Source organism: Bos mutus, chromosome 14 (genome assembly GCF_027580195.1).
Source record: "Bos mutus isolate GX-2022 chromosome 14, NWIPB_WYAK_1.1, whole genome shotgun sequence".
In the NCBI taxonomy this organism is placed as follows: Eukaryota; Metazoa; Chordata; class Mammalia; order Artiodactyla; family Bovidae; genus Bos; species Bos mutus.
This window is the reverse complement of record NC_091630.1, coordinates 78,503,670-78,525,364: the sequence shown is the minus strand read 5'-3', so window position 1 is coordinate 78,525,364 and position 21,695 is coordinate 78,503,670. Positions and strand designations below refer to the sequence as shown.

Here is a 21,695-nt window from a genome sequence, read left to right as displayed (position 1 = left end):
GACTCACAAGAAGTTGCAAAAAGGCCATTTTCCTTTAAGAAAGTCCATGATGAAACAGTAGAAATGCTTGATTTTTTATTACACACCAACAAACTTTGAGTATATCTTTTTAACATTCTGTTTGATGAAACAGGAAGCATAGGATGTAAAGCACTGCCAAGGTGCGCCAAAATACGATGGCGATCTTGAGAAATGCAGTTTTTCACGTTGCTAGTTGAACTAGCTGGTTTTGTCAGTTTTCTAGTGGAATACCACTTTTTTCCCATAAAAGAGTGACCGATGAACGGTGGTACTGAAACCTGGGTATTTGGTAAACATTTTTTTAAAATGAATTACCCATCACTACCAGGTAAACAAGCGGCAGCATTTGTTGCTAATGATAAAACTGGAACTTGCAGAGAAAAGTTAGAATTTTGGAAAAACTCTGCCACCACGGACTTGACAGTTTCCAGATCCTTAAAGTTATATGGTTTCAAATCCATACTGCTACTAACCTTCTTAAGGAATCATAATCTTGTTTTGCTGCTGCTGCTGCTAAGTCACTTCAGTGGTGTCCGACTCTGGGCCACCCCATAGACGGCAGCCCACCAGGCTCCCCCATCCCTGGGATTCTCCAGGCAAGAACACTGGAGTGGGTTGCCATGTCCTTCTCCAATGCATGAAAGGGAAAAGTGCAAGTGAAGTCGTTCAGTCGTGTCTGACTCTTAGCGACTCCGTGGACTGCAGCCCACCAGGCTCCTCCGTCCATGGGATTTTCCAGGCAAGAGTGCTGGGGGTACCATCGCCTCCTCCTTGTTTTGACATAGTATCAAGGAAAAATATTGGTAATTACTTTCAAAGGGTCTTAAAATACTTTTCTCTGTAATTTTGTCTACTCCAACTAAAAAACATATCACAACAAAAGGAATTTATACATTTTTAAAAAATGCCTCAGTTTTAAATTCTAAGATAGTAAACAGGGATAGGAATATTCCACATAAACACAAACTCTTGGGTGGCCTCCATCATTTTTAACATTAGGATCCTAACACCCAAAAGTTTTAGAACTGCTAGCTAAGACTCTTCCAATATAATATATATATAATCCACTAATAAGGGAAGGCCTTCCCTGGTGGCTCAGATGATAAGGAATCGCCTGCAATGTGGGAGACCTGGGTTCAATCCCTGGGTTGGGAAGATCCCCTGGAGAAGGAAAAGGCTACTCACTCCAGTATTTTTGCCTGGAGAATCCCATGGACAGAGGAGCCTGGGGGGCTACTGTCCATGGGGTCGCACAGAGTTGGACACGACTGAGCGACTAAGCACAAGCACAATGAGGGAAACCAGAGGGAGAAGGTAGAGAAGAAAGTATCGATACTTGGCAAGCTGAAGAGAAACAGGAGCTGGATGGCAGCTGGCACAGGGCCCCGCCATGGCGTCAGATGGGCCGTTCGCATGCAGTCTACTGTGCTCGTGCTCAGTCAGTCGCGTCCTAGTCTCTGCAACCCCACGGGCTGCAGCCCACCGGGCTCCTCTGTCCGGGGGGTTCTCCAGGCAAGAACACTGCCGTTTCCTCCTCCAGGCCCGCAGTCTATAGAGGCAGCGCTACAACTGTGATAAGTCACGGAGGCAGCACTGTTGGATCACGGGCACGGGATCCTCAGTCAGGGAACTTAAGCTTAAACCCTAATTCCACTACTTTCCTGGCATATTATTTTCTGAAGATTTGATGCACTTATCTGTAAAGTGGGATATGACCACTCACAATTGCCATTACACTGGGAGCTGCCATGAAGATCAAGTGGTGGTGTAGTCAGTCATGTCTGACTCTTGCAACCCTAAGGACCATAGCCCGCCAGGCTCCTCTGTCCATGGGATTCTCCAGGCAAGAATACTGGAGTGGGTAGCCATTTCCTTCTCCAGGGGGTCTACCCAGCCTGGGAATAGAACCCAGGTCTCCTGCATTGCAGGCAGATTCTTTACCAACTGAGCTACAAGGGAAGCTCAAGAGAGAAGATGTAAACAATAATAATAAAAGCTTGTATGTGTTAAGTGAATTCCACCTGTCAGGTACTGTGCTTGGTAATTTGCCTCCAGGATCTTAATGAAGTCTCATTTCTATCAATAAACAATTAGATACCATCATTTCTTTTTACAGATAAGGAAACTAGCATTAGAGAAAAGTTAAATGATTTGCCTTAGGCTAGAAAACTGGGCTCTGGGACTCCAGGTCTGATTGTGACCAAAACCTACGTTCTTCCCACTGCTTAACTGCACAGCCTCTCGCATCCTATAATCAGAGGTAAGAGATCTTCTTATAAAAACCCTTTTCAAGAATTCCTTGGCAGTCCAGGGGTTGGGACTCATTGGTGCTTTCACTGCTGTTTGATCTCTGGTTGGCAAACTGAGATCCTGAAAGCCATGTACAGTGAAACACAAAACAAACAAACAAAAAAAGCTCTTACCTGGAAGGCAAGAGCCATAAGAAAAGCAAGCTACTTAAACCTGGCTTGGGGCGTGATCCGTATGCGGTCACAGGACCATCAGCTGCAACTGCCATCTACTCTGCAGTCCTCAGACTTCTGCTAGTCTGGCTAATAAAAGCCAGCCTCAGCTCATGTGATGCTGACACCAACATCTGTGCAGCTCCTGAGATTTTCACAATAACATTTCACTTGATCACCCTACCTCCACAATCGCTGCAAGTATGGAGAAACAAAAATTTAAATGGTGACTCAGAGAGTCACCAGCCCTTAGTGAGCTGATGTTTTTCAGAACCAACCCTACACAGAAACTCCCAAACACAATATGCTTGTCATACATGCTGCTTAAAAGGCATTAGCACAACTAATGGAAATTCTATCTAGATCTAGTGTTTGTTAAAAGCAGAATGCTAGACCTGGCCCTAAAATCTACCCTTTTTCCCCCCATAAAAGTAACTATTTAAATATAAATTATGGAAATACTCATTAAAAGCAATCTCTTAATTAGAAAATAACATTTCCCAGGGCTGACCATAGACCTCAGCACAACAGACATTTGGGTATTTGCTGGCTGAACTGAGGATAAATTTAGGAAGTCTAAAAAACGCCAAAGTATCTTCTTTCATCTTACTTTCTACTTTTATTGCTTAAGTTTTCCCGCCTTCACTAACTAGCCTAAGTGAGTAGGATTTTCAGCAATCTCCTGAGAAAAACTGGTTCCGGGGTGCTCCCTCCAAACTCATGAGGGGACTGAAGGTGCTGCAACCAACCCCTCCCTCCCCGAGGGGCTTGGCTTCCCCTGCTCCCCCTGCTCTGGGGCGTGGCCCCATCCATCTTCCCTTTCCTTTAAGACAGAAAAAGGAAAGCAGAAGCTGCTGGCTCTTGTCAGGCTGTACAAACTCCCGGGACTGACTTTATTCAATCAGAACAGTGTTTCCCTAGTAACCGGCTATGGCACACACTGATCCTTCTATCTGCTCCCTCAGTGGAAATGCCACCACCTTCTCCATCTTTTTTTTATTTGGCAGCATGGCAAGGCGTGAAGGATCTCAGTTCCCCAACCAGGCATTGAACCAGGCCATGGCACAGAAAGCCCAGAATCTTAATCACTAAGCTACCAGGGGGGCTTCCCTTGTGGCTCAGCTGGTAAAGAATCTGCCTGCCATGTGGGAGACCTGGGTTCAATCCCAGGGTTGGAAAGATCCCCTGGAGAAGGGAAAGGCTACCCACTCCAGTATTCTGGCCTGAAGAATTCCACGGACTATATAGTCCATGGGGTCACAAAGAGTCAGACACGACTGAGCAACTTTCACTTTTCCTTCAAGCTACCAAGGAGCTAGCTCCCTGCCACCACCACCTTTTTTGGGGAAATGACTTTGTTTTGTTTTAAACGAACTGAATGAAACCTTCCAGAAATTTCTTTTGATTTGTTTCTTAGACTTCTGGAAGGAGGAGGCCTGCAGCGTGGGGTATGTTTAGGGAAAGATGATGCCCAGAGCAGGAGGTGCCAGGCGGTGGGGAAAGGCTGGGAAGGACGATGAATGCAGGGCCAGCGTGCAGGGTTCAAGTCTGCTAAAGGCACTGACATAATGCGCCTCAGTTTCCTCACTGGATTCAAGGTATAGCCACCACCACTATGTCGTACACTGCTATGTGCGAAATCCACATGAAGCACACTGCTAGGCGCCTCAGAGTGCTCAAAAAGTATCAGTGGCGGGACTTCTCCCATGGTGTAGTTGTTCAGAAACTGCCTGCCAATGCAGGGGTCATGGGTTTGATCCCTGGTTTGGGAAGATCCCACTCGCTGCAGGGCAGCTAAGCCTGCATGCCACAGCTACTGAGCCAGCAAGTCGCGATTACTGAAGCCCATAAGCAGCAATGAAGACCTACTGCGGCCAATACAGAAAATGCACAGATCTTAAACATACATACATATATACACATGTAAATCAGTTGTCTCTGCACAGAGGTAAGCAAACGAAGACAATGACTGAATGGCAACTGATGGCATTAAATCCGCACAGGACTCTCTTCGCTGAAGGAACCTACAGGACAGGGAAGTGTGGAGATGAACCGGCCCAGGAAACGTGGACGTGATGGCTACTGACTTAAACTAAACATATTTCGTCTCCTGGAAACGAAAGGTTAGCAAGATATTCCTGGGGAAACGCCCATCTCAGGGAAAACAGAACTTCCTCCCGAGCCTGGAGCCTTTTACCAGCTATGACCAAAGGGAAATGTCAGAGTCTCGTTTCACTTCCTTTCTTCCCACCACAGCACCTCTGGGCACCACCACCTACAAAATAGCAGGCAAGGAAGAAGAAATGGGAGGCCCTATTTGAATGAGAGATTTAAATGATATATAAGAATTACAGAAATATCATGGGTTTGTCAAATAAACTCTGAAGTTTAGGAACACAAAGGCCTTATAGTCAAAATTATCCTTTCTCCAGTTTCTGAAGACGTATTTCTAGTTTCAACCTTTATTTTCTTTATGATTAGTTGTCACTGTGTAAGACTAATTCAGTGGCATGAAACTATCAATTAAAATTAAGTTGTCAGGATGACAGACACATACATATATTCATCTAGTGGGACAGGAAAAAGAAGAATTTGATTGGTCAAATTATCCAGTTAATTTACTATAGAAAGGTTGTCTTTATTTTACAGTAAAGTGTAATCATCTGTAAGGTAGCCATTTGTACCAAGTTGATTTGTGACAAGAGTCTCATGTAAGACCACAGAGGTCTGTTTGATATGAGTAACTCAGGATCAAGGCATTTTAAGCTTGAGTTCTGGGTCTTTAAAGGAGGCAAAGATGCAATGCTGAGAGCCTGGGAAGATGAAGAGGAGGAAACAGCTCCTCTGTTTCAGGAAGGAGCCAACAAAATTATGATATAGTTTTCCTTTGGCATCTTTCAACCTCCCACTGTCCCACCTCTTGGGACTTAGGAATAGAGGCTTGATTACATTAACTCATACACAGCTGAGGTGGTCATGCTAGACAGAATGAACCTTTCTCGGTATGAACGCAGTGTGAGCGTGAAGGAGGGTGGTGTGCACAGTTTGGGGCCAGCCAGACAGCACTGCCTGGGGGCCTCCCACCCTCACGCTCTGGGCTTCCCTGACGGCTCAGTAAAGAGTCTGCCTGCAACATAGGAGACACAGGTTTGATACCTGGGGTCCAGAAGATCCGATGGAAAAGGAAATGGCAACCTATTCCAGTGTTCTTGCCCGGGGAAACCCCATGGACAGAGGAGCCTGGCCGGCTATAGTCAGTCCATGGGGTTGCAAGAGTGGGACATGACTTGGTGACTAAACAACAAACCTCATACTCATGTCTGTTCCCAGGTCAGCAGCTCCAGTATCTTAGATTTTTAGGGGTTCTTCTTGTCATCATCTACTTCTGAAACCACAGATTCCCTAAACCTTAAAATCTTTTTTCTTGGGAGGATGTTAAAAGGATATGGGGAGTTGGGAGAAGTTAATTATTTGTAAATCAAGGGCTGAAATGCGTGATGGTCTTCACACAAGTGAAGGGTGACATGTATGTTTAACACAGAAATAATCACCATTCTTTCAACAAATTAAAAGGCCAAAGTCACTAACGCTTGTCTAAACAAACACAAAAGCAAACAACAGGAGAATGGGGAAGAGAGTTGAGGTTAACCAGTTTCTCTACGTTCTGTAAGTGGGGCCAGTGGTACAAATTCTAGGCGTTTCCCAAAGGCATTTTCCTTAAATGTGACTCCATATCAAGGACTAAAAAAGCTTTTTATTTTTAGTTTTCTTTTTTCGACCCCAGGATCAAGGGTTGGGGAGACGATTATCACTTTGTTCACTTTATGATCTTACTTTGATCGGGCTGCAATTTTTAAACGTTACTTGTGAAATGGCTTACCAGGTTTTTCAGCAGTGTGGACAGTTCCTTTGTAAGCGTAGAAAACTTGACAAAAGCGGTGCCAAGATCTGGGTTGTCTCGACTTAAAAAATTACTCCCAAACTTATCAAGAACTTGTGCATAGTTTTCTTCATTTTGTACATGGTCTGAAAAGAAGAAGAAAGAGGAGTCTGAGCTGTTATGTGCCACAATGACAAGTTACTCTGAACACTGGCTGATCACCAGACACTCTCAAAAAGAAAGCAAAGAAACTGGATCCATTCTTTACTGAACCTATCTAGAAGGTAGCTGGCAGAGCGCTGAGTGTTCTCACTCTATCAAAGGCAGTTTTCCCTCTTTTGTATCAGAGCACTGAGTTCATTTATACCCCCAATTAATCCAGAGATGCACCATAGGTTAAGGGGTCAAATTACCACCCCATTTTCAAGCAATTAAGAAACTATGATCATCAGGAAACAAGTCAGACCTGATTTTTCTTTCTCATACCCCAGATGCAGTCCCCTGGCCTCTACCTTTAAAAATATAACAAAAATCTGACAACATCTCACCGCTCCCATGACTATAAACCTTATCCAACACCATCCATCATCTCTTGCCTCCATCACTACAACCCTTCCTGCAAAAGCTCCTTGTTGCAGCCTCTGGTCTGTTCCCAGCATGGCACCCAGTGTGATCCTGGGGAGTTGTGCATCTGATCCCGTGAGTCTCATGGCAGACACTGTCTCTCCCCATGTTCTGAGTCCTTTCAGGCTTACAGAAAGGGGTACTGCACATCCCCATACCCTGAAGTAACCCGGCACCGACCGGGGACGTGTGAGCGCAGGTGGTGCCAGCCTCACGTGGCAGCGTTTCAGTTCCCCGTGCTCAGCTCTGCACATCTCTTTCCTTGTGCTGGAGTGCAGGGAAGCATGAATTTATATGGAGGTCCACAGCAGATGCATGGTATTTATAAAAAGAATAAATGAACACAAAACTATCTATCAAAACCATACCTTCAAAGGCTTAATTCAAATGACAGCTCTTTCTCTTTTAAGCCTCCCCTTCCTTGGCAATGATTTTTCCTTGCCCATAATGCTCTGTACCGCTACTGCAGTGTTTTCCACCACGTCACATCATATTTGTGTAACTACTGCTCTTTCCCTGCCCCCAGACCATGAGAGGCAGGGCTTCCCAGTGGCTCACCTCTGCATTGGCACCCAACACACACCACTCATGTGTCAGGGAGCTCAGCTTACGAAGCTAGGGCTCAGTAGAGGGGTGTTGACTCGGATTCGTCGATTACCCTTTCGGGAATTTAAGAAGCACTCACTCCTTAAGTCTCCTGGGTTGTTCAATAATTGAACACTAAATAATTTAAAAATATTTCACTCTCACACTCTCAATAACTGCCTGGGAGCAACAGTGTGTGTCAGCCTGGAATGGTGGATGCCCCAGAAAGAAGTCAAAATACGACCAAGGTAACAAGCATCACAGCATCCAGTGAAATGAAACGAGGCCCGAGCAGCCTTCTAATTGTCACCACATTAGAAATGCATGATGCCTAGGGTGGATGTCAGTATTTCAGGTTGAGATATTAAAAAAGATAAAATGCAGCTCTAGTTACCTCCTGCAAAGCTGCTCTGAGAAACACAAAAGAAAGGCTACATCAGCTGCAGACAAGATGCACACGCCTGGCCTCCTTCGCAAGCTGGAGCTACCCCAGTACCGTCTGTCTGAGGCCAAGGGCCTCATTTCGCCCCCGAGAAGCCCACTCTGTCTGACGTCCTTTCCTGCTCTGGAGGTCAGCAAAAAAGGGGTTCAGATACCTGTTCAACCGCTTTCAAAGGAAGGGTCTCAGAATTAAAACCTAAGGGACAAGCTTTACATGGCAGGCTTTGTGTCTGCTTGAAATTAGAACAGATTTCAAAGGATACATCGAAATCTTTAGATTATAGGATACCCAGGTATCTACCAACCAGTTAAGACATAAACTATTTCAGGATGCTTCTTCTCTCCCTCACATGCTACCCAGTTCCAACCTCTTCCTCCCCTTCCTCGCCACAGCCATTATCCTGAATTTGGACTTCAGGGAGGGTTTAGGAAGTTGTATGAGAAGCTCTCAGTTTATGAGGGATGACAGATTCACCAAAAAATAAGATGGACTTGGACAAGGCAGAGAGCGAGGTCACAGGAAGTTGGCTGAGAACGTTCTCTGACCCAAATGCTTTTCACAATATTGTATTTAACCCACACCAGAACTCTGGGAAGAATTATGCTTATCAGGTAGGTGAAATAAAAAATGTGATGAGAGGCAGAAGGTAAGACTGGATAAGTTTAGGCAAGATCATGGGTCCTGTATATTTAACCCACAAATGAATGACTTCAGTTGCTCAGTCGTGTATGATTTTTGTGATCCCATGGACTGCAGCATGCCAGGCTTCCCTGTCCATTACCAGCTCCCGGAGCTTGCTCAAACTCATGTCCATTGAGTCGGTAAGGCCATAAATGATTAACCGTATATCTATCTATCTATTTATATCTATACACAGACACCCACAAGAGTGTTTGTGTATATATAATAATCACATTTATATGTGCATGCGTGCTAAGTTGCTTCAGTGTCCAACTCTTTGTGACTCTATGGACCACAGCCCGCCAGGCTCCTCTGTCCATGGGATTCTCTAGGCAAGAATACTGGAATAGGTTGCCTGCCCTCCTCCAGGGGATATTCCCAGGGGATTGACCCAGGGATCGAACCTGTCTCTCACGTCTTCTGCGTTGGCAGGCAGGTTCTTTACCAGCAGCGCCACCTGGTTTATGTCCCACATTTATAATCTATACACGTGTATATGAAATTTTACACATCTGAAAACAGAACAGCTAATTTAGTGAGCTAAATCTTAGAATACTACTACTAATTCTACTGAGGGTTTAAGTGATAGGAGTTAAATAAAAGGCGCTCAGAACAGTGCCTGGCAGGTGGCACATGCCCCTAAATTATCAGCCACTACTACCTCTATACCCATGATTAATTACAATATCGAGATGTGTTTCATATCAAATAACATAGGAATGTATGTCTCCCATGTTTCAAGTATTTTTTTAATATACTGCATTATAAAGCCAACAGCGACAATTCACCCGAAAGATTATATAACCACACACGTCCCTTTGTACAAAATTAAGGGTTTACCAAGCAGGCTTTCAACAGGCACAGAGGGCAAGGAGGCAGGATCCTGGTGGAGGCAGAAGGGAGGGACAGATTACAGAGTAGAGTAAGCAATTTGAAAGGAATGTAAACTCAGGGGCTTAGGGAAGGAGAGGGAAATGAAGGCCTTGGGCTGGGGAGCACCGTGTAGGCATGGGTGGGACTTGGGACGCAGAGAATTGGTTCAGGACGTCTCAGAGAGCCGGATGGTCTGTTTTGAGAACTTTACTCAAGTCCCTGATGACTTTTGGAAGCTGGTAAAGTAGGGGTGGGACTTCCCTGGTGGTCCAGTGGCTAAGACTCCCGGGTTCCTGATGCACCGGACTCAGGTTCAATCCCCAGTCGGGGAACTGGATCCCACATGCTACAACTCAGACCCGGCCCAGTCAAACAAATAAATATTAAAAGTAGAGGCTGGGAGAAGCAGGTGAAAACAGAGATAGAATAAAAGGAAAAAAAAAAAACAAGGTGAGCAAGAAATCTGATCCATCTCTTATGGAGACCCATGTTTTTCTAATATTTATAGGGGATTTCTGCCATTCAGGGTATAGTTGCAGAATATAAACAGCAAGCGCTATGTTACTTCTTTCAGTTCTGACGAAAGAGCAAAATAATACAGTTTTAACAACTGAACCAGAAAGGGACACTTAGTTAGGATTTCAACTGCTGGCATTACTTTGGAGAGACGACGAAGATACACTAATCCCCTGATATGTTCCACACAGCTTGAAATCACCTTTGTATATTTACTCGTTGGCTCAGCAGGTAAAGAACCAGCCTGCCAATGCAGGAGACACAGGAGGCGAGGGTTTGATCCCTGGGTCGGGAAGATCCCCTGGAGGAGGAAATACCAACTCACTCCAGTACTCGTCTGAAAAATCCCATGGACAGAAGAGTCGTGAGCTACAGTCCATGGAATGCAAAGGGCTGGACACGACTGAGCACGGTGCACACACACACATTTAAGCACCACCGCAGTATCCAGGCAGTGATTTCTTATTCCAGTTATAACAGTGATAGCTGCTGGTGTGCTGAGCGTTCTGTACTGAGCATTGCTGAGCATGCCGGTCACTGCACTGAGCACTTTACATACATTCCTTCAATCACGCTTATTAACAAGCCTATGAGATAAGTGCTGTTATCATCCTCATTGGGAAGATACTGGAAAAAAAAAAGGCCAAGGCCACACAACGCATCAGATCAGATCAGTCGCTCAGTTGTGTCTGACTCTTTGTGACCCCATGAATCGCAGCACGCCAGGCCTCCTTGTCCATCACCAACTCCTGGAGCCCACTGAGACTCACGTCCATCGAGTCAGTGATGCCATCCAGCCATCTCATCCTCTGTCGTCCCCTTCTCCTCTTGCCCCCAATCTCTCCCAGCATCAGAGTCTTTTCCAATGAGTCAACTCTTCACATGAGGTGGCCAAAGTACTGGAGTTTCAGCTTTAGCATCATTCCTTCCAAAGAAATCCCAGGGCTGATCTCCTTCAGAATGGACTGGTTGGATCTCCCTGCAGTCCAAGGGACTCTCAAGAGTCTTCTCCAACACCACACAACGCATAAGGGAACTTAAATTAGGGCTTTTTACTCTCAGAGCTGTGAGAGACACTCAGGTTCAATTTTCAGGTCTATTACTGACACTTCGTGATGCACTGACCCAGCAACTTCATTTTCTCTAAACCCCATTCCCATGCTATGCAGTGGAAGTGATGACGACGGTACCAACCTCACAGGAGCACTGCAGAGATGGAGTAAGATACTGAGTGGTATACAGCAGACTCGATACATTTCTACCACGACAAGGGCAACAACAGTCATGGGGACAAACAGCAGGCTGCCTGGCCTAGGCTGGGGGCAGGGGCTTCCAACAATATTCGGAAACTGACGTCTGCACTCATGAGTTTACACTCCTAGTGGCTGGCAGTGACAGGTGCCTTGGGAATACATTAAATACAGTATTCTTTAAAATACCTTGTATTTCTCCAAGGAGGCCTTCCCTAGAATTTTCAGAAGCACAGCAATGATTAAACAGGCCTTTCTCGGCGGGGTGTCTGTCTGACTGTCACCCTGTTAGACTTTACCCACCTGGGAAACCCTCCCTGACTGGCCCACCAAGCCTACCTCTGATTCTGTCACTGTCATTTAATAACGACACAGAGAATATTCTAAAACCTATGGCAGTTGTTTTACAGATAAGAAAAGGGAAACTCAGTGGTGAAGCCAGGTGAGGAGCCAGCTTCGTCGGATTCCAGACCCCATCCTTTTCCACCAACTGGCTCAGGAAGGATGGTCACGGCTCTGGGGATACGAGTCACAAATAATTACGTGGAATCTATTATGTGAAAGACTGGATGATGAATACCAAGAAGAAAGGGGGAAAAAGATGGACCTCCTGGCCCATGACAATAATATAATTATTATAATAACAATAATAATTGTAACAATGAATGATAGCTAATTTTTAAAAAGGTTTATTTATTAGTTTTGGCTGGGCTGGGTCTTCATTGCTGCATGTGAGAAGTCCATCGCAGTGGCTTTCTTGTTGTGGAGCACGGGTTCAGTTGCTCCACAGCATGTAGGACCTTCCCTACAGGCAATCGAATCCGTGTCCCTTGCACCGGCAGGCGGATTCTTAACTACTAGACCACCAGGGAAGTCCCCTTGTAGCTAAATTTTTTAATGACTCACTATACCAGGAACTGTGCTAGGTATTTTTCCTGAGAATTTAATGCTCACAAGAACATGCTAATATTACCCCCCTTTCATATATGCAGAAGTTGGCTTAGGGAGGTTAAACAAGTCACATCAGGTGACACAGCTAGTAAGTGGTGATGACACGTGCTGACTGCAGAGCCTGAGTTATTTTTGACTGGGCAGCTTACAAGATCTTAGTTCTCCAACTAGGGACCAAACCCAGGGTCATGGCAGTAAGAGCACTGAATGCAAACCACTAGACCCCAGGGAAGTCCCCCTAGCCTTGTTCTTAACTGACAGGCTTGGCTGAGTGTTGGGGAGCCCCTGATGTTGTTGTTCAGTTACTGAGTCGTGTCTGACTCTTTGCAACTGCAGGGACTACAGGGTACCAGGCTTCCCTGTCCTTCACTATCTCCTGGAGTTTGCCCAAGTTCATGTCCATGGTGATGCCATCCGACCATCTCATCTCAGATTGCCTTCAATCCTTCCCAGCATCAGGGTCTTTTCCAATGAGTCGGCAGTTGGAACCCCTAGTTACTTTCTAATTTGAGCCAGATGTCAAGTGATGGAGGGACTGGATAATCAAGGTCTTAGTGCGACCTATCTACAACCCTGGTCAGGTGACTAAGGCTCTTGGGGGCTTTAATTTCATCTAGAAAACAGGTCTAATGAAACCTACCCAGCCTACTCCTGGGGGCTGCCTACCAAGAGGTAAAAGATGTCATCATTAATGTGAAAGCTCTTTGGGGGAAAACAATGGCAACAGTAACAACAACAGAGGACATTAGACAACCACAGAGGATTATTTCTGTTTAAGGAGTATCAGGTCTGGAAGGCACTCATCATAAACCCCTCCTGAAGAGCAGCCCCAACCTGGACCGCCGCAATCTAATGCTCACAGAAGCATCACACCTGGCGGAGGGACACAGTTCTGGGTGGTGCGGTGACCTGGGTGTGAACCTCCCTCTGGTCCTGCCTGGCCGTGTGTGATCCGGGAAAAGGCACCAAAGATTTCTGGGTCTTGACTTCGTATGTGAACTGTGGTGGATGATATCCAGAAAGTACATAGCAACTCTCCATAAAAATATCTTTACTTTTACTACTTCTATTCACCCTGGGATTGAGGGCTGAAGTTCTGATGTGATGGATGTTCAAAGAGAATCCAAATATTATGGCTTTTTTTTTTTTGGAGGGCTCAAAGGTATGTAAGAGGCTCTCCTGGTGGCTCACACGGTAAAGAAGCCACCTGCAATGCAGGAGACCGGGGTTTGATCCCTGAGTTGGGAAGATCCCCTGGAGAAGGGAATGGCAACCCACTCCAGTATTCTTGCCTGGAGAATCCCATGGACAGAGGAGCCTGGCGGGCTACAGTTCGTGGGTCGCTAAGAGTCGGACACGCCTGAGTGACTGACACGACAACAAAGGTAAGACAACCGAGGACCCAAGCCCAGGTCTTCCACTTTACCAGCTGCAGATCTGGGGCAATCTCTGCACCATCTCTGATGACTCTGCTTAACTGCAGTAATACCTACCTAACAGAGTTATTATGTACAATGGATGAAAAGAGTCTATAATGGGCCTCTCTCTGCCTGGTTTACACTGGCTGTTTATGAAACATGGAGATCTTAGTTCCCCCAACTAGGGATCAAACCCAGGGTCATAGCAGTGAGAGCACGGAGTCCTAACTACTAGACCCCAGGGAAGTCCCCCGAGCCTGTGCCCTTAACAGGCTCTAACTGGTGAGAGCCTAATTAATAGGCTTGGCTAAGTGTTGGAGCCCCTGATGCTGCTGTTCAGTTACTGAGTCGCATCCGACTCTTTGCACGGACTGCAGCATGCCAGGCTTCCCTGTCCTTCACCATCTCCTGGAGTTTGCCCCTTCCTCCCTTCAAAGCAAGACTCACTTCCTCAGTTTGCTGTATTCTCTTTCCTGGGAGCCTAGCTTCTCTTCCAAGATCTTTATGCACGTTATCTTCCATGCCAAGAGTCCATAGCAACGTGTGCTTGTCAGTTCATCCTTATGATATTAGAAAAAATCTTCAGGAGGACAGTTTAAGTAGAGGTATTATTGTACTATAGTTATACAACCTAGCCCAAGTTCCCAGTCCACCAAACTTCATCACAGTTCCAGGCCTGGCCTGCCTCTTTCAAGATCAAATGCAACTGTGACCTCCTAAGCAAGCTTGTCATTCCTTCTCAATCTCTTGCAACACCCAGGTTCCTAGCCTTGTATAATCTGTTGTTATGCAACCAGTTCCCAGTGCTGAGACTGACATACAAGTTAGTGCTCAGTGTCTATAATGAATTCTCCTGGAACAAGTCTTCCTTCTTCCTTCAAAAGAAGACTCAGCATGGGCCATGTGCCAGGGGTGAAAAAACAATGAACTATAACTACAATAAAAAAAAAAAGCTATGTAATACATGTCATAAATTATAGTGCTGGCATAGAGGGGGAAGCAATAAATTTTTTTATACTATTCTACACATACCTGGTAGCACAAATCATACTTGCACAAAATTAATTCCATTTGTTTTTAAAATTCCATTTGTTATTAAAAATAATCCATACTATAGAGATGTACTGAAGATAAAAAATTATTATTTCTTTCCTCTTCTTCAATCTTCTCCTTGAAACAAGCCAAGTTAATAATCTGTAAACTTTTTTTTACACATAAAAGTATACACACACATATAGATTTTCTCCTCTTTCTTAATTCACTCAAAAAAAAAAATGTGGTATTACATAAGACTCCATGGCTTGCTTTTTCCCTACTGAATAAAGATTGAGAAATTCAATACAATTAAATCTAATTATTTTAATTGTGATAATCTATAATAAACCCTATCATAATTCATATCTATTATGAAAAGACTGTTTTGCCTAAGGGGTGGCAATTTTTTGTAATACTTGTCATGGATATTTTTTTTCCCATTTGTCTTTTCACTTTTCAGTGGTGCCCGTGGCCGTGAACTTTTGAAATTTCATGTAGTCAAATACACTCGTTTCTAAAAAATATTTATTTATTTCGTTGCACCAGGTCTTCATTGCGGCATGTGGGATCTTTAGCTGAGACATGCTAACTCTTAGTTGCAGCACGTGGGATCCAGTTCCTGATCTGGGAACCCTGCGTGGGGAGCACAGTCTTAGCCTCTGGGCCACCAGGGAAGTCCCAAACATATCAGTCTTTACTCAAAAGACTTTAGAGTTTCCTGCGTTGCTTCTACTCCGTAACCCTTCTAATGTTCAGCACTTTTTCCAAACATCTAAGTCTTTAATCCAGTGCAATGTTATTTGTTCATTCAGCAGGAAGAAGGGTTCTAATATTATTTAAATTATGTCCTAAACCTTCTAGTATTTAATTTAGTTTTCTTTTTAATATTTAAACAGTCATCATCAATGGATGCATTCATATGGCACATGCAAGAGTTCTAATTTTATTTCCTTTTTGTTGTATGAAAATATATTACTATTTAACATAGCCGGTTGTAGATACCCATTCAATATCTGATAAATGAACACATGGCAGAACTTGAATGGAGCAGATCAGGCTTCGTAAGAGATGGTACCTGAGCAGCAACCTAAAGAATATATAGTTAACAAACTGATTTAGGGTAAAGTACGCTTCAGGTAAGAGATAACAGCCTACTGCCAAGGCACCATCAAGTACCCAGGGGTTAAAAGAGACTGCCAAGGCATCATCAAGTACCCAGGGGTTAAAAGAGACTAACAGGGGGCCTTGGGTCTCTCTAGAGCTCCTGTCTCTGGTCTAGAACCAGGCATGCTAAATTTAAAAGCACTGCCTTCCACTCCCATTCATTATCACGCGGGCTCAGATCTCTTTTGCCATACCAATCCATGAAGCCAGCAAACCTACCCTGTGACCCCGAAAACAACCTGTTTTAATTTCAGAAGACAGCATGTGACAGGGGGATGAGTTCTGGACTTAAGAGTCTGTATTCTGAGACACAACATCCACTTGATTCTGAGCAGTTATTTCACATCCCTGGGCCTCCGTTTCCCCATCTGTTCCCAGCCCCTGCACTGGTTACGAGGAAAGGCACCATTCTTGGAGACAGAAAAGCCCTGTGTACATTTCGTTTTTTTGGTAAATTGCCTTTCTCCATACCACTTTGGGTGAGTCACCCGCTGCCTTTTCAAGGTCATTTTGAATTTGGATCGGTTCTTTCCACGTTCTAGCCGAGCTTCTGCAGAATCTGCCCGAGCCCCGGGGGTGTTATCTGGAAACGCAGCGTGCAGACTCCAGTTTCCAGAGCGCTGACAAACCCATTAACTCATGGAGCCCCGAGAAAAGATGCCCGCAGACTTCCACAGGGCTATTACTCAGCATTTAAACGGCACTTGAGCATCACTCCATTATAGCAGAAGCAGAAATGTTCTGTCTTCCGGCTCCATTATTCAGGCTTGCTAACTGCCAGATCAAATACACATCTCTCCCTGGTTTGCTGATGGCTCCTGAGGTAATTTTAGATCTGGCCCCTGAAAAACCTAGAAAGGAGACGAGCAAATTCCTCTCCTACTCAAGTCTCCCACAGCAGGAGTGCCCATCACCCAGCAGAGCCAAGTTTTCTCATAAAAAGATGTACTTTAAAAAAATGGCTTAAAAAAATATACATGGTTTCATATTTCACTAAAAACGTCCATCAAGCACCCACACTGAGATACAAAGATTATTTAGGTCATTATGTCTGTGCCTCGGGTGCATCTTGTGGCCTTAGCGGTTCCTAGCTTTAGCTTCCTGGTTAATAAATTATGTGGAATTTCTGCTCTGTGATGACCAAGAGGGATGGGATGGGAGGGGGGTGAGATGGAAGCTCCTCAGGGAGGGGATATATGTATACTTAAGAGTTGATTCAGGCTGTTGTACAGCAGAGACTAAAACATCACTGTTAAGAAATTATACTCCAATTAAAATAAATATATAAAAATTTTAAAAGTTTTTAGAAATTCAGAAGACCCATTTTTGTCAGATTATAAAGGGATCTATGACTTCAGAATTTCAGAACCACAGAGGAAATATTCAGTTCAGTTCAGTCGCTCAGTCATGTCCGTCTCTTTGAGACCTCATGGACTGCAGCACGCCAGGCCTCCCTGTCCATCACCATCTCCCGGAGTTCACTGAGACTCACGTCCATCAAATCGGTGATGCCATCCAGCCATCTCATCCTCTATCGTCCCCTTCTCCTCTTGCCCCCAATCCCTCCCAGCATCAGAGTCTTTTCCAATGAGTCAACTCTTCGTATCAGGTGGCCAAAGTACTGGAGTTTCAGCTTTAGCATCATTCCTTCCAAAGAAATCCCAGGGCTGATCTCCTTCAGAATGGACTGGTTGGATCTCCTTGCAGTCCAAGGGACTCTCAAGAGTCTTCTCCAACACCACAGTTCAAAAGCATCAATTCTTCGGCGCTCAGCCTTCCTCACAGTCCAACTCTCACATCCATACATGACCACAGGAAAAACCATAGCCTTGACTAGACGAACCTTTGTTGGCAAAGTAATGTCTCTGCTTTTCAATATGCTATCTAGGTTGGTCATAACTTTCCTTCCAAGGAGTAAGCATCTTTTAATTTCATGGCTACAGTCACCATCTGCAGTGATTTTGGAGCCCAGAAAAATAAAGTCTGACACTGTTTCCACTGTTTCCCCATCTATTTCCCATGAAGTGGTGGGACCGGATGCCATGATCTTCGTTTTCTGAATGTTGAGCTTTAAGCCAACTTTTTCACTCTCCACTTTCACTTTCATCAAGAGGCTTTTGAGTTCCTCTTCACTTTCTGCCATAAGGGTGGTGTCATCTGCATATCTGAGGTTATTGATATTTCTCCCAGCAATCTTGATTCCAGCTTGTGCTTCATATAGCATTTCTCATGATGTACTCTGCATATAAGTTAAATAAGCTTATATTAAGTTGACAATATACAGCCTTGACGTACTCCTTTTTCTATTTGGAACCAGTCTTTTGTTCCATTTCCAGTTCTAACTGTTGCTTCCTGACCTGCATACAGATTTCTCAAGAGGCAGGTCAGGTGGTCTGGTATTCCCATCTCTTGAAGAATTCTCCACAGTTTATTGTGATCCACACAGTCAAAGGCTTTGGCATAGTCAATAAAGCAGAAATAGATGCTTTTCTGGAACTCTCTTGCTTTTTCCATGATCCAGTGGATGTTGGCAATTTGATCTCTGGTTCCTCTGCCTTTTCCAAAACCAGCTTGAACATCTGGAAGTTCACGGTTCACGTATTGCTGAAGCCTGGCTTGGAGAATTTTGAGCATTACTTGACTGGCATGTGAGATGAGTGCAATTGTGTGGTAGTTTGAGCATTCTTTGGCATTGCCTTTCTTTGGGATTGGAATGAAAACTCACCTTTTCCAGCCCTGTGGCCACTGCTGAGTTTTCCAAATTTGCTGATATATTGAGTATAGCAACTTTCACAGCATCATCTTTTAGGAGTTGAAATAGCTCTACTGGAATTCCATCACCTCCACTAGCTTTGTTTGTTGTGATGCTTCCTAAGGCCCACTTGACTTCACATTCCAGGATGTCTGGCTCTAGGTGAGTGATCACACCGTCGTGATTATCTGGGTCGTGAAGATCTTTTTTTGTACAGTTCTTCTGTGTATTCTTACCACCTCTTCTTAATATCCTCTGCTTCTGTTAGGTCCATACCGTTTCTATCCTTTATTGAGCCCATCTTTGCATGAAATGTTCCCTTGGTATCTCTAATTTTCTTGACGAGACCTCCAGTCTTTCCCATTCTATGGAAATGTTAGCAGAATCTAAAGACAAATCTTCTTGCCCTCAACAAGGACAGAGTCCAGTGCATTCAGGGGAGGACGTCAGCACACACACGAAAGTGGTCAGGAGGGCTAGGCTGGATTCCTTGATTGTTACTTAGTTTACTTTTTGGCTGTGCCGGGTCTTTGTTGTGGTGCAGGCTTTTCTCTAGCTGTGGCGAGCCAGGGCTACTTTCCAGTTGCCGTGTGCAGGCTTCTCCCTGTGCTGGCTTCTTTTGTTGAGGGCATGGGCTCTAGGGCGTGTGGGCTTCAGCAGCTGCAGCTCCCAGGCTCTAGAGCAGAGGCTCAGTAGTTGTGGCACACGGGTTCAGCTGCTCCAAGGCATACAGGATCTTCTCAGGGATCAAACCCGTGTCTCCTGCACTGGCAGGCAAATTCTTTACCAGTGAGCCACCAGGGAAGCCTGGACTCTGGTTTTGGTCACTGGGGAAAGGCATTCCTTTCTGGCCCTCATGGCTCCCCTTAGGGTAGGTACTGCGCATTCTAGGTGGCAAAAGAATCTTCATCTCACTTTATAACCACTTCCCTGGTGGTTCAGTTGGTAAAGAATCCGCCTTCAATGTAAGAGACCCAGGTTTGATCCCTGGGTTGGGAAGACCGCCTAAAGAAGGGCATGGCAACCCACTCCAGTATTCTTGCCTAGAGAATCCCATGGGCAGAGGAGCCTGGCAGGCTACAGTCCATGGGATTGCAAGGAGTTGGACACAACTGAGTGACTAACACTTTCACTTTCAACTCATAAACAGACATGGTAGGGATCATCTTCTCTGTTTCATAGATAATAAAATGAGGTCCTGAGAAATGAAGGGATTTGCTAAGAAATGTGCAGCTACGGCTAGCCCAGGCACATCCCAGCTCTTCTGCACTGGGGTCACCGTTTCCACTAGTCACTGTGCCTGCAGCCCAGCAGCAACACAGCAAAACAGGTCTCTCCATCTCAGAACTCCTGGAACAGACATCACCCTGAGGGCAGACAAGTAGGAAGAGGGCTGTCGAACTGCAGCAGGTACCACCTAACTGTGCTGTCTGGGACTGAGAATACACAAAGCAAAATGGGGTGTGACAAGAAACACGGCTGAGCAGTACTTTCTTCTGTTAGTTAATCCGAATTTCCTACTGCAAATGTTTTAATCCGCATTACACTTCCATATGGGGGGAAAAAATCAAATAGAAAATGTCACTCAAGAAAAAGTCAGCCCCAGGCATTCCAAAGAAGCAGCCCCCTGCAATTCTCCACGCAGAGAACGTGTATGTTAGATGAATTATCTGAGACGTGGAAGAATACCATTCTGCCATCGGTGAACGCAAGCGATATCATCCTCACAAAGTCATCCTCTGACAGCGCCTGAGCGTTCTGTCTCATGGGACTGATTATCAATGAAAGACACTTCAGGATCAATAGCAACTTGCTTGATTTCCATACCCAAACAGAGGATCAGAAAAATCAATGTGGTGTCTCATGGGACTGGTTATCAATGAAAGACACTTCAGGATCAATAGCAACTTGCTTGATTTCCATACTCAAACAGAGAATCAGAAAAATCGATGCGGAGTTATCTTTCCGGGGTAAAGACTCAACTGGAAAGTCCCTCCAGTCCTGGGAACAGACACTTTAGGATTCTTGTCTGCTCCCAAACCACATACGGCACTCAACACACGGCCGACTGCTTTCTGGAGGTTATCGCAGAGCATGGCTGCCTTACGATGGTGTATATCATGAAGAACCATGATAGAGCTGCTTCACATGTGATATGCCAGGTGGTTGGGAGAGCATGTGTGAAAAAAGAGAGAGTGTAAGCACACCAGGGGAAAGTACCATACACAGAAACAAAACCAGAGACCCTGGCTTTCCTCCAGAGAAGTGAAACATCTTCATACAGAAAAAACAATCCGAATTTGATGAGATATAAACCATCCAAGAGCATGATCGAATGCAGTTTGAAACAAGCAGTAAGGTACAGGCAGGCTACAGAATCTTAACTGCAGTGGTCAGCGAGGGTTGTTCAAAGGAGAAAGGTGGTCCTGAAAAAAGAACTACAGACCTAGAGATGGTCCTGCTGAGTGAAGTCAGTCAGACAGAGAAGGAGAGATACCATGTGACATCCCTTACATGCGGAAATGATACTAATAAACTTATTCACAAAACAGAAACAGAATCACAGAGAATGAACTTAGGGTTACTGGGTAAGGGTGAGAGGTGGGGGAGAACAGGGCAAGGGGATAGTCATGGAGTTTGGGATCCACATGTATGCACAGGTCTATTTAAACTGGATGATCAACAAGGACCTGCGGCAGAGCATAGGGAGCTCTGCTCAGTGTTATGTGGTGGCCTGGATGGGAGGGGAGTTGGGGGGGAATGGACGCATGTATGTGTATGGCTGAGTCCTTTTGCTGTCCACCTGAAACTATCACAACACTGTTAACCGGCTATATTCCAATATAAAACAAAAAGTTAAAAAAAAAATCTACAGATAGCTACTGACCTGAATATTTAAACAGTGAGAAGGGTCAGTGAAAAGGACAGAACATCACAAATGGGGTTATATATCTGTAACTTTAACTGATAGGATTTAATTTAGCAGATGTGAAAGAAGAGAGAGAGAGACAGAGAGAGAGCGAGCGAGCCCCCATTCTACT

The 21,695-nt window shown here is 44.9% G+C and overlaps 1 protein-coding gene across 1 annotated transcript in view; it reads right to left on the bottom strand.

Annotated features, from left to right (window-relative positions):
• The window catches only part of ASAP1 (ArfGAP with SH3 domain, ankyrin repeat and PH domain 1), a 339,710-nt gene that overhangs the window by 103,010 nt on the left and 215,005 nt on the right, over positions 1–21,695 (bottom strand). Inside the window, 1 exon segment of the mRNA XM_070382776.1 lies at positions 6,364–6,509. Within this exon segment, the coding sequence (XP_070238877.1) occupies positions 6,364–6,509 (146 nt within the window).